This window comes from Lutra lutra, chromosome 6, assembly GCF_902655055.1.
Source record: "Lutra lutra chromosome 6, mLutLut1.2, whole genome shotgun sequence".
Taxonomy (NCBI): domain Eukaryota; kingdom Metazoa; phylum Chordata; class Mammalia; order Carnivora; family Mustelidae; genus Lutra; species Lutra lutra.
The window spans coordinates 70298593-70315835 of record NC_062283.1 but is presented as its reverse complement, the minus strand read 5'-3'; the positions used below and the strand labels follow the sequence as shown (position 1 = coordinate 70315835).

The following is a 17243-nucleotide window of genomic DNA, read 5'->3' as shown; positions in this document are numbered from 1 at the left end:
TGTCCCAGATTATCCCTATGTTAAACATGGTGGCATGGCTTCCCATCATCTGCACAGATGCGACACTCGTGTCTCGGGAACCAACACTTCTGGCTCTTGAGACTCTGCAGAGGTGGTGTCCCAAAGGGCTCCTAAGATTCAGAGGTGTCCTGCCCTGCTGCTGTCTCTCTGGACTGTAGATGACTCATTGCATGGGCATCCTGTAGTCCTAAGGATTCTCTGCAACTGAATCTGAACCCTGCCTGGTTCTTCCTTTGCTTTCCCAGGATGGGAAATACCATGGAAGCCTGGAGATGCAGGCCTGACAATGTACTTTGTGAAAATGGGGCTTTTATAACTTCTCCTGGGTGACAGGCAACGGGGTGGCCTAAACTCCAATACCCTCCCTCCAAAAAAAATGAATGCTGATAAATGATGGGATAATGCTGAACAAGAGTAAAAGTAACAGGCCATGAAAACTTCCAGTTGAAATAATGAGATAGGATACAATATCCCATCCCTTTTAGGCTTGCTAACTTAAAGGCTATAGAGCTTATTTTTTTAACCACGTTAAGTGTGGGCCACAGACCTAATCATGCTTTTAATTTGCAGACCCTGTCCCTTCCCTAAGACAAAATAAAACCGTAGAGTTTTCTGTAAACCAACCTGTTTTCTGGGCCTTAGCTGATCCATACGGATTTCCTTTCTTCTTCTTCCTATAGAGACAAAAGAATCTTACTTGAAAAGCTTCCTAAGTGGTAAGTGTTATTGTAGAAGAATACGTGAATTCTTCAGAAGAATAATTTAGTAGAAGAATTCTTATAGAATTTTAGAATTTTAGAATAAGAATTCTTTAGTAGAAGAATACTTTCTACCCCTACCCAACTTGTTTTTAAAAGATGTATTAACATTTTATCTTGGCCAAAGTAAGGCTGCTTCTCCACACATGAATATCAGAAAAGCAAACAGTTTGGTTTTGTGATTATTTGCATAATTAGAGAAGAAACTTAAAAATGCCAAGGCACATACTTTCTAAAGGCTGCAAAGATTCCTATTCCAAGCAGCAGGGCAAGGAGCACCGGCAGAATTGTAACAGCTGTGATGTTTATTCCTAGGAAGAGGGAAAGCCGCCATATTACAACAGAAATGAGCTACAGCCCAAGTTCACAGTCTAAAACTCAACATTGATTTGAAAGGTCTTCAACGGTTTAATATGGGGAAATTGAATACGTGCTAGGCATTTCCTGATATCAGAAAGCAAACAGAGAGGATACAAAATTTCTGGCTCAAGTTTAGGAAAATAATTTTTTTTTCCCCAAAACAGCAATTTCTGGTGGTCTTCAGGGATTAACATTTACTCTGAACTTGTTGGGACGACATTAGGCTTCACAATCAGAATTGAAGGGGAAGGTTTCACGCTGGCCCACCCTGCTGGTTGGGAGGTAATCAGCTCAAGAAACCAGTTCCCCCAGATGGTGGGAAGCTTTGCACGTGTGCACTAACAGGAGCTGGGGGAAAGGCGGGAAGAGCCCTGGGCTTCCCATTAGCAGGGCTCTGGAGCAGTGGGCTAAGAGGAAATGCAGCCCGATGACCTCAGAGAGCATTTCCACTCTGCTCACGGAATACCACGTCTTCCTACTTTAAAAAAGGAAGTCACTTTAACAGCTACTAAAGCAGGCCCCAAGCTTGTACACACTATGCAAACTAAAGGAGCAATATTTGTTCTTCACCCTTTATCTGTGATCCCTGAGAAGGGATCATCAACAAAGGGATGATCAGGCGTGGAAATGTGTAGTTCATGAAATGGGGGGTGGGGGGTGGGGGTGGGGAGGGATATAAGGACCTTCAAAAGGAACAAAAGTTGTAAATAACTGGGTTATTATTTACCAGAGTGGAAATTTGGGAGAAATCTAAGAACTTAAACTTCCAACAATAGGGGAATGGTTAACTAAGTGATGGTATGTCCATAGGAAAAAATACTATAAATGTATTGGCAACTGTGTTTTTTAACTACTTAACACTGGCAGATGCTCATGATACAATGTTAAGCAAAAATATCTATGCTACAGGACAAAATATGTGGTATGCTACCATTTTTTCTCAAAGTTATAGATAAATATGGTTGAGTGGATACAGCGGAATACAGTGATTATCTGTGGATGCTAATTTATGGCTTATTTTTACTCTCATATTTAGATCTCTAATCTTCCTGAATTTTATAAAATTACACAAATCATTTTATATTCTGAAAAAAAAAATAAATGTACTTTTAATGTTTACTACTTGAATAGGTTATATGTTTACATATTCAAACTTCAAAAAGTTTATGGAAGTCTCCCTCCTACTTCTGTTCCTCCTCTACAGGAAGCCAGATTATGTTTCTTGACATTCTTCCAGAGATATTGGAAAGATTATCTATATATATATATTCGTTCTTTATTCCCTTTTTTAAAAAAAGTTATTTATTTGAGAGGGAGAGAGAGAGCACAAGCAGGCAGAGGGTCAGAGGAAGAGGGAGAAACAGACTCACTGTGGAGCAGGGAACCCAATGTGGGTGGGCTGGATCCCAGGACCCTGGGATCATGACCTGAGCCGAAGGCAGACACTTAACAGATGGAGCCACCCAGGCACCCCTCCTCATTTCCTTTTTTGCACACTTGGTAGAGTGCTACATGGATTTTCCTGTCCTTTGCAAATTTCCTTAAGTTTGTCTCTACCCCAGAGCTTCCCCTATTACTAAACATATTTATTTTTCATGGCAGCAGAGTATTCCATTGTATGGAGGTGATAATGATTTTTCCATAAAATCTTTACCCAGTGTTTGAAGGGCAAATACTACTTTTTCTACTTACAGTATTGTGCGGAAGAGTTGTGGTTATACATCACTTTACACATACCCAGCTACCTGTGGACCCTCTGACTCCACACATTCATACGACAGAGAAAAAAGTTTTTGTTGAAGCTACTGTAATCATCACACAGAGTCTGGTTATCCTCCTGAGGAAACCACAGAACAGTTAGTGCTCTACCTGTGGGTACTTCTGGAGAGGGGACGGATTTTGTGTTCATCTCATCTTCTCTTTCAGTGGCACTGACAGTGTTTGGACTTGCTTTGTGCAACACCAATGAATCATTACCTAAGGCAGAGGAGATGTTGGAAGAACCCCATGAGTAACAACCATCTGTGAGAGGGCACGAGCAGAGCCAAGTAACTCACTGACTTGCCTTGTGTGATCTGGCAGCCAAAGAGCTCCACTTTCAAGGCTATCCTCTGGTGCCACGTCTGGGGGACAACCCGCACGTATCTAGCCACGATGGGAGGGATGAAATTATTCCTCACTGGATCCCGAAAATTAGAGTTGCCCTGAAACACCTGTAGAATCAAATAACTTTGACCTGAAGAGGCTGGTAGTTAGCTTCTCTGTCTTTCCCACCTGACTCCTAGCTGGTTGTAGGACACCAAAGCCAGGAACCCAGGTCTGCTGTCGTTCTGCAGACACACTTGGTAGTGAAGCTATAAGGCTTTGCCAACAAAGGCTGAGTTACCTATCTAAGGTAGTGCTACCTTATCTGGAAATACACATAAAACATTTGGCGACCTGCTCTCCCACTCAGTTCTTTCCTCCAGTTGCTCTTACCTTCTCTTTATTATTCGCAATTCCTTTATAGGTCCTCCACTTGGAATTGTTGTTTTTGAACTTCATCACGAAACTCTTAACGTAAAAGTTGAAATTTGACTGTGTGGATCCTGTGGTCATAATTCCTTGTAAGAAAATATTACTGATAGGTTAGATTTTACAATATATATAGCATGTAGTACAATTCCAGGTTTCTTTTCTCTTTCTTTCTTTCTTTTTTTTTTTCTTGTTTCCTCCTTGAAATCTTAAATCATTTTACAGACCAATTATTCTTATTTGCATGTTGAAACCTGACCACAACATGCCATAAAAAGGTTTCATCTAGGGGCACCTGGGTGGCTCAGTCAGTTAAGCATCTGCCTTTGGCTCAGGTCATGACCCCTGGATCCTGGGATCAAGCCCTGCATTAGGGAGCTTGCTTCTCCCTCTCCCTCTGCTGCTCCCCCTGCTTGTGCTCTCTCTCTCTGTCAAATGAATAAATAAAATCTTTTAAAAAAGTTTAATCTAATCCATATATCCACACTTAAAATCTGCACACAGGCTCTTCCCATCAAGACAATGTGAAGGCCTGTTACTTTTAGAAAAGACACAGAATACTTTGATGTAACTAAAGAGGTACCTATGTAGCTCAGAAATATAATTCCAACTGCCCGTCATTTCGTATTTGTGAAACTGTACCTGTTATTTTCTTTTTCTCTCCCAAATCAGTCTCTAGCCACTGGCGCTGTTTGCGGTTCTGGCCACTGTCCCTTGAAGCCCATGACAGGTCTTGGCCCTGAACTGGGGCATGGCCAGGAGACCAGTGAACCTCTTCTCCCATCTCACTGACCCACTGCCAAGAAGCTCTGATCTGTGTTTCAGGTTCCAAACTCAATGATCTGCTGCAACCTTTAAAAAAAAAAAAAAGCCAAGAAAGTATTTCAGATATAAACACACACACACACAAAAGTACTCCAACTCATCTAGAATCATTTAGTTGATTTATTTCCATTCTGGTATCAAATCAACTGTTTAATTATGAGTTTTTAATAACCTATACTTTTCATCTGACTCATTTGTACTATGGTCCCTTCCACTTGCTACTTTTCTTTTTAATGTATCTCACTGAAGTCACATCCCCTATAAAGGACATCTCTTTGTTCCCACTACAGATTTTCCTTTTGAGATCTCTAAATTCACTCTCATTTCAGCAAAGTACAATGTGTCTTAAAGGTTTAAAATACCGAAGTTTCTTCTCATTTGATTAGAGGGGACTTTATTGTCTGTGTCCTTGAAGAGAAAGGACATCCAGGTGCTCTGAAGATCAGTAAATTGTACTCAACATTGTCCTTAGGACCTTACTTTTACCATGTCCAAGACAATGCGGAGGTTAGCAAATAAAGGCTACACTCCTCTCCTGGACAAAGAAGACATACTCATATTGTTCTCCTGGAAACATTTTACTTTATGTTGAGAGAATATTTCCACAGAATGTATTTTGTGACGGAGGGGCTAAAAAGCCTTTATTTTGCACACTCATGTTCAATCACTTTATTCAAGATAAACATAAATCAAACTGTAATATTTAAAAACTTTTCCTGGGGTGCCTGGATGGCTCAGTGGGTTAAAGCCTCTGCCTTCAGCTCGGTTCATGATCCCAGGGTCCTGGGATAGAGCCCTGCATTGGGCTTTCTGCTCAGCGGGGAGCCTGCCTCCCCCCTCTCTCTGCCTGCCTCTCTGCCTACTTGTAATCTCCGTCTGACAAATAAATAAATAAAATCTTTAAAATAAATAAATAAATAAAAGATTTTTCCTGTTAAAATCTAATAGAAAGGCATTTATCTTAACATAAATGGCATTTTGAATTTTTACTTTTTTGGTATAAAGTTTGACAGAGCTTAGATTATAAAGAAAAATATGTTCTACTTCATGCTAATTGAGTTACTGCCTCAGTGTTTTGTGTTTTTTTTTTTTTTTTTAAGATTTTATTTATTTATTTGACAGAGATCACAAGGAGGCAGAGAGACAGGCAGATCCCCAGGACCCAGATCCCCAGGACCCTGGGATCATGACCTGAGCCGAAGGCAGAGGCTTTAACCCACTGAGCCACCCAGGTGCCCCTGTCTTGGTGTTTTTAAGTTACAGCATACTTGGTGCTGTGTGACCTGTGGGGGGGAAAAGAAATAAAATCCTTTAAACTATATCATCAGAGGGGCCTGGGAGGAAACACTACCACTGAAGACTTTAAAATATCAAATTCTTAAGAGAAACAGGATCCTTACCATTGGAGGTAAAGAGAAATCGCTTGTCGGACAGGGAACCACTGCAACAATAAACACAAACAGGAGGAGGTGAGTTGCTCACCTGGATCGCAATGACAGACACAGCACCACAGCCCAGGCACCACAGAACCTTCCCGCACCTCATGGGATCCTCGCCGCACCCTGGCAAGGCTCTTAGCTTCTTTGTCACTGGCCTTCTAGAGAGAAACTCAGCACCATTGAAGGGAAGCAATGTTCCTCAAGCCACCCAGGTGGCAAGTGGCCAGGACTGTGAGTCACTGCTGTAGGTTCAACATCTTGCGTGGTTTCCATCATTGCCACATTGTGTGGGGAAGGGAAGTGCACACATACAGTCTCGGGAACAACCTTAAGACCCAGTTAATTAATCTCTGGCATTGGAGGCAGAAAGAATGACAGCCCTGAATGCTCCCATTTGCTTCAGTAGTCGCCCTGACGCACCCCGGCCGCGGTCTATCGTCAAGGACGACGGAGAGAAATGAAGAAGACGGGTCACTTTTTGAAGAATGACCATGTCGTTTGTAGGCTGCCTTCTCCACAAACTTTGCTCCTTCCCCGAGGGGTCCTGCCCCAGCAGTGCCACTCTGGGGCAGTCTCAGCTCCGTCTCCCTCCAGTCACGCTGCTCCCTACTGTGGCAAGCGACACACAGCCGTGAGCCATCCCAATACTGGATGACAGGTGCGGCGGGAGAAAACTCACAGCATCTCGTGGACCTGGCCTGAGCTGGGCCTCGCTGCTGGGGTACAGTCCCATGGCTGAGCTGGCATTAATCCCTGGGCCTGTGGACTCAGATTTCTACAGAGTGGGGTACTTTCACAGGCAAACATCCTATCGGCCTTGTTCTGCCGCTGTCTCCTTTTGTGGGGAAGAGATTCCTAAGGCCCAAGACTGCATCTACCTTTTTGTAAATCCCTTACCAACTCAACAGCATAAAAATACGTAGAAAATCCAGAGTTCTCAAGATGAATCTTGCATGCATAGTACTCACTATATTGATACTAGAGAAAGCCCAAGAGGTAGATGTCACTGCTGTGCTCAATTACTTTACAGTCTGAGAGTACTTCTTGTTCTTTAAATGTTTAACTCTGAATTATATCCGGCAACCATGGACAGAAAGAGTCCTTAACGTTGAAATCCTCGGAGAACCGAGAAAGCGTCTGGACAAGAGTCTAAGAACCTTCCCATCAAAGCTCTTGTGGCTGTTGTCGTTTCAAAGTACCAGGCAATCTAACTCCCTGGAATGGACGTTTTCATACATCTTCCTTGTCCACTCTCCAGTGGAGACTCCACAGCCCTACCATTCTGAATAAGGTTCTTTTATAACCTCTGCACTGACTAAAGCGCAGCCACCCATCACTTCTCCCAGGAAAAGGAGGACCCATGGGGGGCCCAGCACTTGCCGCAATTCACGATAGCACCAAAGCTGGGGAGAAGATCCAGCTCTCCTAAGTTTTAAAGAAAGGTTCACCTTGTTCACATTCGAAGTTTCATTATTTTATTTAGAGCCTCTATGTGACTGCTTTTTCCATTTTTTCTCATGTTCCTGCACTAAGTATTACACTTAAAATTTTACCCAAATAAAGCCACCTGATATCGGGGTAACTTGGAGGGCCTCAACTTGTTCCCACTGCCACAGGACACTAAAATATTTATTTGGCTGTTGTTGAAAAAGAGAAGTTAGGGAAAGAAGGATAACTGTGGAGTTAGCCCTGGGAAGACACTGCCAAGGAAGGCTCTGCTTGGAACAGGTCTCTGCCTGGCTCTTTTCTGTGATCAGCTGGAATACGTTTTTTCCATTGCCCTCTAGTAAGCTAAGTACAAGCCCTCAGAGAATTCTATTGGTAAATTAACCTCCTCTTTTAGAAACAAAGGGGTTCTGAGGCGGTCACATATCAGGGTGAATGAATTCAGTCTGATTACTGGAGTTGCCAGCCTTCCCCGAGGGCTCTCCAGAAACAATCAGGAGGAGGCTGATGTAAACCAAAAGAAAGGCCTTCCCTGCTGGTGGTGTGAGCCTTCACCCTCGGGCTGAGGTCAGGCTCTCTTCCTGATTCCATTCTGGTCTCCTCAAATCAAGGAAGTGACCCGACCCGGATGAATCCCAGAAGAACCCTAGATATTTACTTTAGGGACTCCTTCTTCCTCAGCGGCAGCGCTTCCTTCTGTGTTTTTTCCTGAACACCAAACAATCATGTGTGGGAACAGAAGTTCAATGACCGTAGGCGCACTGCTTCCCCCACAGCGAACCAGCACATATCAAAACAGCTGCCCCCCAAAACCTGGGAGTTGGGATGAGTGCAAGAGATGTGTTCACATGTCACTTACTCCTCTCTGCTCAGGACAAAGAGCCAGAGCAAAATCAGAGCTAAAAGGAAGAAGGGACCTTGAAATAATTCTGGACTTTCTCTTCTCACCAAAACAAAAGTCCAACAATTTGTTCAAAAAAACCACACGCGGTGTGAAGTAAAACTCTTCCTCATTCATTCAAGGTGGACACTTCTGGACTCTTCTCTTTGCACCAACATTTAATTTCCAATTACAGAAAGTGACTTCATCTGTATCAAGCCCAGAAGTAATTAAGAACATGTCTACTTCTCTTTGACTATTTAAATAATTGCTTTTTCAAAAGTAAAATAAAATCCTAGTAGTACAAGCTCAACTTTTTATGATCCTATTTTTCTACAAAAGAAGCATCGAAATGTATACAAACATAGGCAAGAGATTCCTAAAAAACAGATTTAAAACCAGAGCAATTCTTTGCTCCTATCCGGAGATGCGGTTCCCAACAAATCCAGGCCACAGCACGGCATATTCCTGAAATAGTGCCCTGGTGTCAATATATCAGACCATAAAAAATGTAAACAGAAACAGATCCTCAAAAGTCAAGATCAAGCTGACACAGCTTAGTGTGTATAAGTCATCACTTTTATTATAAATCGGAATATAATATTTATGTTCCAAAAACCTTGAGGTAAATACATAAGTGAAAAAATATATGTACGTACATATGTGGCACGTATGTATATATAATACATACATGCATATATTTATATATAGTACATAACGTATAAACTCATACATGTATATATAAAATACATGTGTGCATACATAAAATTAAATATAATACACACATATATACATTTTATTTATTTGAGTAAGGATTTTACTTTCTAAAGGTACTCTGTTACTAAGCTTTTAGATCTTAAATTTGGGACTGATTTGTCTTTGAATGTTCACACAATAGGAAAAGAACACTTTGGGGCCTCTCAAAGCTAAAAGTCTTATCCAGGGGGAAAGGAGAGGGGAGTCCTACCCATTGTAAACAAGGAACACAAAGACAGAGCGGTGAGCCTGCCCATCAGAGGGCAGACCGCATGCACCCAGTCCTTAGTGGATGGCTGCCTTCTATAGATTATATACAGCATCACTTGCGTGGCTTCTGAAAGACATGGACTGGAAAACCCTGTCCAGTTACCCCACCTGCAGCCCCGACTCAGGAATGCCCATTGGAGCTCTGTCTTTTCCCTCAGCCACCAGCCAGCCAGGGCCCTGGATGCACGCATGGCGCACTCACTGCCACAAATCCTCTGTGTCTGTCCCTCTCTGGGCTTTGACTCTGCTCTCGTGTCCCCATATGCCTGGTTCCTGCCTCCCACCAAACCCAAGACTTGCCTCTTTCATGAAGGTGACCTAACCAATTTCTCCCCCAACTTCAGCCATGGCTTCCAAATCCCTTCTCCTGTGAACTTAAGACAAAACCTCAACCCAGATATGGGTGTTGGTCCTTAAGTTCACTTATGAGTTCATCAACTGGTTCTTTGGAACTTAAGATACATTTTCCCAAAAAACAGTATTATAACTCAGAGTCAGAATCCCCATTTGAACTACAATATTACTAAACTAAGCTGTAATATATTTAAATAAAAAGCAGAAGCAGAAGGGAAAAAAACCCTACTGTATAACTTTCTCAAAATTACATCAGAGTCACTGTATTTATGCTAACCGGGGAAGCTATCAACCCCCTTATGTAATTTCTTTTCACCAGTTGAGATGGTCCACACCCACTGGGAGAACAGAACAGAGAAACATGATTGTGTTCTTTTGCACACAAGCAGGGACCACAGCAAAATGGCAGGGTAGGGGGTTAGAGCGGGGATGGTTGGTGGTCTGCACATGGTCTAGGGAGTGGTAGAGGATACAGGCCCTGACCTCCTTTTTCTTACTTCTGGATCCTGAAATGCCTGTAGTCTCTCTTGTGCCATATTTTTGGGACCAAGACTATGTGACAACCTGTCCAAAAATACGGGGTCATGGTAGCAGGAAGACATTTCTGGGGCCGATAGGGAGGGAGCAAGAGGTAAACATAGTGGCTTGAGGATCACCGTTCTCTCACAAGGCATCCACCCGAGGACAGCCTCCCTCTGGCCCATTCCAAGCTGCCTGTTTCTATGGGTAGACAACCTGGACCACAAGGCAGTCTTGTATTTAGTTCTAACAGCTCTTGTTTTCTACTCCAGAAGCTGAGGAAACCTAAAAGCATTAAAAGCTCAGGTTGAAGTGTTTAAAACAATTGAACAATTGACATACTTTTTTGTCATGAAGCTGAAAGAGCAGAGGATACCAGCAAGCAGAGAGGTGTATGTTAACAAAAGCCCTCTTTTTTTTTTTCACTTCCCAACTATTACTCATCACTAGGAGCTTGTCTCTAGGGGATCTTCTGGGGAGCTTGGCAGTTCTATGGAGGCTTATTTTAGTTCCCCGTCTCCTTCAGTACCTTTGGCAATATTGCAGATAACCAGTAATTTATTAAAACTGGGGAAACTGAAAACGGATTGCCTTTATTTTCTCCTCCCAAACAACCTGAGAGTAGAAACATTCCTTTGCTCCAGACCTTCAGAGATGTGCCATTTCAACTCACTTGTCTGCATAACCAGTGAGCGTCTTTACTGTTGGGCTGATCTTCCACAAAGACACCGAAAATGCTGCTTGAAGCACTCACACACATTCTTTGGAGCTGACGAACCCCTGGTATCATAAGTCCACTGTCCCTTCCAAACTGTGAGCTGATAAATTATGCCTTTGGGGTTACCTTCTACTCAGAACAAAAGACAAAGTACTTACTCTTTTGAGAGCACACCGTTGGCCAGGATTCCTTCATATCGACTTAGCCCTTTGCGCTGAAGCACGTTGATCTGACCGCCCAACTCGTCTGCAATGATTCCCGCATGGATGGCGGCTTTGCACAATAATGAGGTCTGAAATACAGCAACATCATCACTCACGGCTACTCAAGAACACATTTAAAATATGGTGGGAGGTTTCCATCTTCTTATAACATGTGGTCAGGATCCTTATTTGCTACATTATAATTCATTTAAATAAAAAGTAAAAGAGGAGGGGAAAAAATCATTGTATAGCCATCTCAAAATGACTTCGGAGTTCCCACATTTACACCAACTTGGGCACCCATCCACTAGAGAGGGAAGTAGGTAATTTACAGTCGTGGTGGCCCCCCCAGGAAATAACGCCTCCCAACTGTCACACCCCCGTGTAGGTACTCCAATTGATGGCATGGACGTCGTAACTTGCTTGGTTCTGCTGCAGATGACACAGCCCAACCAACTGCCACACATGTCATCGTGGCCACTTTTGACCCTCTGGCCCCACCTGACGTGCCACATGACTGCAGGAGCTCTTGTAGACAAGGGGAGATTAAGAACTGACCAGTCCAACCTGCTGACCCACAAACTCATCAACAAATAACATAGCTGAGGAAGGAATAGCAGAGGGAGAGGGAGAAGCAGCTCCCCGTCCAGCAGGGAGCCCCATGCTGGGCTCCATCCCAGGACCCTGGGATCATGACCTGAGCCGAGGGCAGGCATCCAACCAAATGAGCCATCTAGGCACCCCCATGGCTGCAGTTTTAAGCCACGAAATTTTGGTGTGGCTGGTTAAGCAGGAACAGATAACTCCTCAGTTTCTTACATCTGCTTTCCCAGATACACCAAGGATTATTTGAGAATGTGAACCTTCCATACCACAGTTTCCTTTTATAATTAATTCAGAGATTGAACAAGGCACCAAAAAACAAAATGGTGATGTCAACCACAGAATATTAAATGGAACAAAAAACTTCACAAAGGTCTTAGAGCTATGAGAATGAGCAACCCAGAGCCCACAGCCTCTATCTCATTTCCTGAGTCTCTTCTGGAAGCGTCAAACAGCTGGCATTTGCTCAGTCCTCCAACACTGCTGCCTGGAGTGACCAAGCAAGTGGGAGCACCTGACCGGCCGGTTAGCAGGTGGCCCTGGGACTGGAACTGGCCCACTGGCAGTGGGGCTGGGGTAGGACTGAAACTAGTTCATGAGGTGCCCAGGCCCCGAGGTCCCTGTGGGCACAGACCTGTGCGGGGAAGTGATTAGGCAGTCAGCCCAGGACTGAGGAGCTGAGGAACAGCATTTTCTAAATAAATTGTAGCAATGCCTCACTTCTCCATGATGGCTAATGCCAAACTGACAAAACCAGCTCATGAAATTGTATCTCAGTAAGTGGACTTGGGAGTTTCTCTTTGTGTTAATGATAACACTGTTGCCTTAATTTGCCATAGAACAATTCTCTTGGATTAAGGTTATAATATCTAGGGCACCAAGGAGACCAACCGTATTTTGTAATAACATGGTTGCAATGAAATTGAAAATTTTTGTGATCTTTAATTGAGAGAGCATGTATTTCCCAAACTAGATTAAATCTGGAAAATGAGTCAGGTTTGCAATAATGACTATCACAGCCAAAAGAGGGGAAGAGTTCCTGACAGAAAAGAAATATGAAAATGCTAAAAGACAGATGCAGATACTACCCTCCTTGATTTTGGAGAAAGAAAAGAATTAGAAGATGCAAAAAAGATGATCTTTAAACTAAATAGGCAGCTTGTGGGTGTTTTTTGTTTTTTTCTGGGATGTTCTTTTTTTAAACAGGTTTGTTATCATTGTTTTAGATTCTTGGGATGCAAAATGCAGCTGCCATTTGTAATGGAAAAGCTCTGAATTTAAATTTGGTAATTTAGCTCATCATCCTGGCTTTGCCTCTAACTCTACCAAGTGTGACTAAGTCATGTCACTACTCTGGACCTGGCTTCCCAATTCCTCTGTATAATAAAAAGGCTGGACTGCATGATGTCTGGTATCTTTTCTAGTGGGTGTCATCTTGTGATTCTAATGGGCCCCCTATGTACCTACTAGAGGGTCCACACACACCTGCCCAGCTCTCTCAGCCCCAAAATGAAAAACAAATTGGTCCAGTGGTCTACTGGGCAGATAATCCCACTATCCCTGGGATCATCCATCCTCCTTGGAATTTGTTCTGGGGATGGGATGGTCTTTATCCCAGGAGCCCTGCCCAGTGGGTAGCTCTCACTGGACTTGGCATGTCCAAGGCCTCCTTGGTTATAAAAGGCCAGGTTCACAGGTCAACAAGCAATAGGACCTAATACAAGCATCATGGGCCAACGTACATTCCCATTCTCCACAGTGACCACTATTGAGGGACCCCAATGGTATGTATATAACCTTTTCATGGAATTTATTCAATTGCAGCTCATGTTTTCCGTAATATCAAACGTGGGCCATAGGATACAACTTCAAGAGACTAACCACCAGATCTGGCTTTTATAGTATTATGATAAAATTATTAGCCCTTTCCAGGATTGTTTCCTTAAAAAAAAAAAAAAAAATCCCTCTCTTAGCCAACCAACTTAAATAAAATTGATGTTCACTTAAATTGGAGATTTTTGTTATTAATCTTAAAAATTTACTTTCACTGAACTTGACCCTTAAAAATTCCCTTTTGAAGAGCAGCAGAATTTATACTTTGATTTTCTAGCTATTTTCGAGGTCCAAGCCTTGCTGATATGTAAATATAGGAAAGCCACATCACTGGTCTGTTTTAATTAGTGAACAGCACTCAAATGAAATAATTTAAATGTAATTCTGTAGGAAAAGAAACGCAACAGACACTGAGAAGAACACCTGCCTGGCTCATGAAATTGCAGGTTGATGGTATGAACGACTTCTGAAGTTCACTAGATCCTAGTGAATGAACCAATCTCTTTTCTGTCATTGTTCTTTAAGACAATGTATTTCTTTCCTGAGATGGAGCACCTGCTTCGTTAACAGCTTCTCTAGTAACTTGTTTTACAGATTCTGTCATCCTGACCTACAGAATATGCTTTGGTTTTGCAAAGATGATTCCAGGAAGGACATGCCACCACTGAACACATTTCCGAAGATGAAGGCACCATGGAGGACAGACTTTAAGATACCCTCCAGGATGCCCGCCTCCTGGTATTCTCCCACCGTGAAATCCCTTTCCGTGTCGGCGGGGCCTGCTGCCTTCTTCTACTAATTGCACATAGCAAAGGTGATGGGATGCCACTCCCAGGATCACATCACATAAGGCTATCACCTGTCTTACTAGAAGGCTCCCTTATTAGGAGAGTCTGCCTGGGTGGCTTTGAAGAAGCAAGAAGGGACGTCAGGAAGGCCCAAATGGCAAGGAGCGGAGGACAGCCTCCAGCCAAAATCCAGGAAGAAACCGGGGTCTTCCGTTCGACAATCCATTAGTAACTGAGTGCTGCCCACACCACGTGAGCTGAGAGGCAAAGCGGAGCCTCAGATGAAATGCAGCCCCAGCTGACATCTTGGACGCACCCTTGTGAGATCCTGAAGCAGAGAACACAACTAAGCTGTATCCAAACTCCTGACCCACAGAACACAAGAGATAACACATGGGTTGTTTTAATTGAAGTCTGGAGTCATACTGTCATGTAGCAACAGGTAACTCATACAGCCACGATATCAACATATACGAAAAGGCACCAATAAACCTTCTTGGAAAAGACGAGTTTTCAAAATACAAATTTTCCCTCCAGGTAAAGTCATTCTGAAAGCAAATGATATGAAAAACCAACTCGAGTTGAATAGGAAACCTGTTTGCTAGCACTTACGGATCATGTACTCAGGTTTACCATGCAGGAGGTCGTTTATTTACCTGCTGTACTAAAACACAGAGCTCTGTCAAGAACAAGCGAGATAAACAACTAAAGCAAGAATATTGCACATATTTTTGAAGTTTCTTGTGTGGATGAAAAAATAACAAAGAGACTTTCTATTGCTGAGGAGAAAACTATACTTCAACTGTTTATTTCCCTTAATTTTCTGAAGTCATTTTGAAATAGCCTGTGCCAAGTATATCTCAAATTGAGGTATGAGAAATCATTTTAAGATTCAAACAATTTATAGGCCAAATGCATATCCTATGTCAATCTTGCAAATAAAGACAATACATGAAAAAGAAAACAAAGAGCAAAATAGCAAAGTACGCTTCTTCCAGAATCAGAATCTATTAAAAGCAAAAATTAAAGCCAGGTCTGTTTCCTGCCTACTGGAGATGAAATTATCCATCTTCTGGAATATGTATGTTTTCTTCGATGCATGAAGACACATGTCAATAACTCTTAGAAAAGTTCCATCACTACACAGATTTTCACATTTCTAATAACTCAAGCTAATTCTCTTGTGCTAGAAACTCAACTAGTTTAAGTAGCAATGTTAATATTCAAAAATCGGATACCAAATTTCCAGGATTAAGATCCGTAAATAGTAAGAAATGAAGGAGTGTGTATCTGGAGACAGGATATATACTTTAGCCAAACGACTTCTTAAGAATATATTTTTCTCTGGGAACAACATATACAACTGGAGAGTCTTGTTCTGCAGAAGAAACTGTGGGTGTGAGGAAGGAAGGACTAGTACAGAAGTGCAGGGCTGCTGGCTTTCCTGGTCCCAGATGTGATGTTGTTACTCTGTGATGTGAACGGTCATGTCCTTGGCTATTACAAGGACCAATGGAAGCATTAAAATAAAGAAATAAATTACAAAAAAAATACCAGATGACCTCTTATTAAAAAAATAGATGGAATTATACTCATAGGTTTTAAGTGTAAATGCTAAAAATAGGAATGCATGCATTAATAAACCTTGGTTTTTATACTTATTTCATTTATTCTCAGAAAAAAGAGAATTGTGCATTTACCTACAGAGTTTTAGATCTTATTTGACGTGACTTTATGATGAATTTAGGCAGAGCAATAAACACTTTTTTAAATTTCCTTCCTGCCCTAAAATTACCCTCAATTACTTACATCTCTGTATCCATCCACCAGATTCCCAGAAATATCTCCTGCAATGTCTCGACAACCAGCTGGGCAGAATTTGCTGGAAAAAGGAAATAAAGAATTGATATTTTATTAAATTACACTTAAACTAAAAAGTATAAATTATACTTAAATGTATTTTCTCTCCTCCATAGAACGTGCAGGAGGAAATATGTTGGGTTTTTAAAATTTTTTTTAAAGATTCATTCATTTGAGAGAGAGAGAATCCTCAAGCAGACTCCCCACTGGGTGCAGAGCCTGACATGGGCTTGATTCCAGGACCCAGAGATCATGACCTGAGCCAAAATCAAGAGTCAACCGCTTAACCAACTGAGCCACCCAGACACCCCAGGCATATTTTGTTTTAATAAAAAATCAGAAACTGACTTATGAAAACACAGATTAATCTAAAATGTAAACCTGAAGGCAAGTTTTACACAATAATTATTTGTTTTATATAAGGATTCATTATTAATTCTATTAAACAACGAGCTTCCCTAATGCATCTTAATTGATTCAAAGGTGTCTAAGATATATTTTTTATTTTTATTTATTTTTATTTATTTACTTTTTTAAAGTTCATTTATTTATTTATTTATTTATTTTAGTAATCTCCACACCCAACATGGGGCTTGAACTCATAACCTGGAGATCCAGAGTTGCATGCCCTTTGGACTGAGCAGCCAAGCACCCCTCCAAGATAAAATTTTTAAAAACAAATTTCTAAACACTATACATAGCATGATCTTGTTTTTATAAAAAGATATGCTTAAAATATATAAAATAACAACTTGTGTTTTTCATGAATATAAAGAAGACAAGGAAGATTATCTCTGGATTCTCTCCAAGATCAGTATTTTGAGAAACTTTCACTTTCTGTGCCCTTTGACTCTGTAATATCTTGATTCAGTCCACTAGCACTCACTCTCCAATAATAACTTAATGGAAACCACATACATAAATTTAAATATTCTAGTAGCCACATTAAACAGGTAAAGAAGAAAGGCAGAACTAATAAAATATCTTAGCTAACCCAATATATTCAAATTTTACCATTTCTACATGTAATGAACAAAAGTTTTTCAACAAGATATTTCCAGCCTTTTCATTTGGTATCAAGTCTTCAAAATCTGTA

General features: G+C 41.6%; 1 protein-coding gene across 1 annotated transcript in view; it reads right to left on the bottom strand.

Annotated features, from left to right (window-relative positions):
- DCBLD1 (discoidin, CUB and LCCL domain containing 1) overlaps positions 1-17243 on the bottom strand; it is a 66940-nt gene that overhangs the window by 5245 nt on the left and 44452 nt on the right. Inside the window, 9 exon segments of the mRNA XM_047734682.1 lie at positions 646-695; positions 1009-1090; positions 3009-3116; positions 3205-3352; positions 3618-3742; positions 4296-4505; positions 5879-5919; positions 11019-11152; positions 16097-16169. Coding sequence (XP_047590638.1) covers positions 646-695; positions 1009-1090; positions 3009-3116; positions 3205-3352; positions 3618-3742; positions 4296-4505; positions 5879-5919; positions 11019-11152; positions 16097-16169 — 971 coding nt within the window.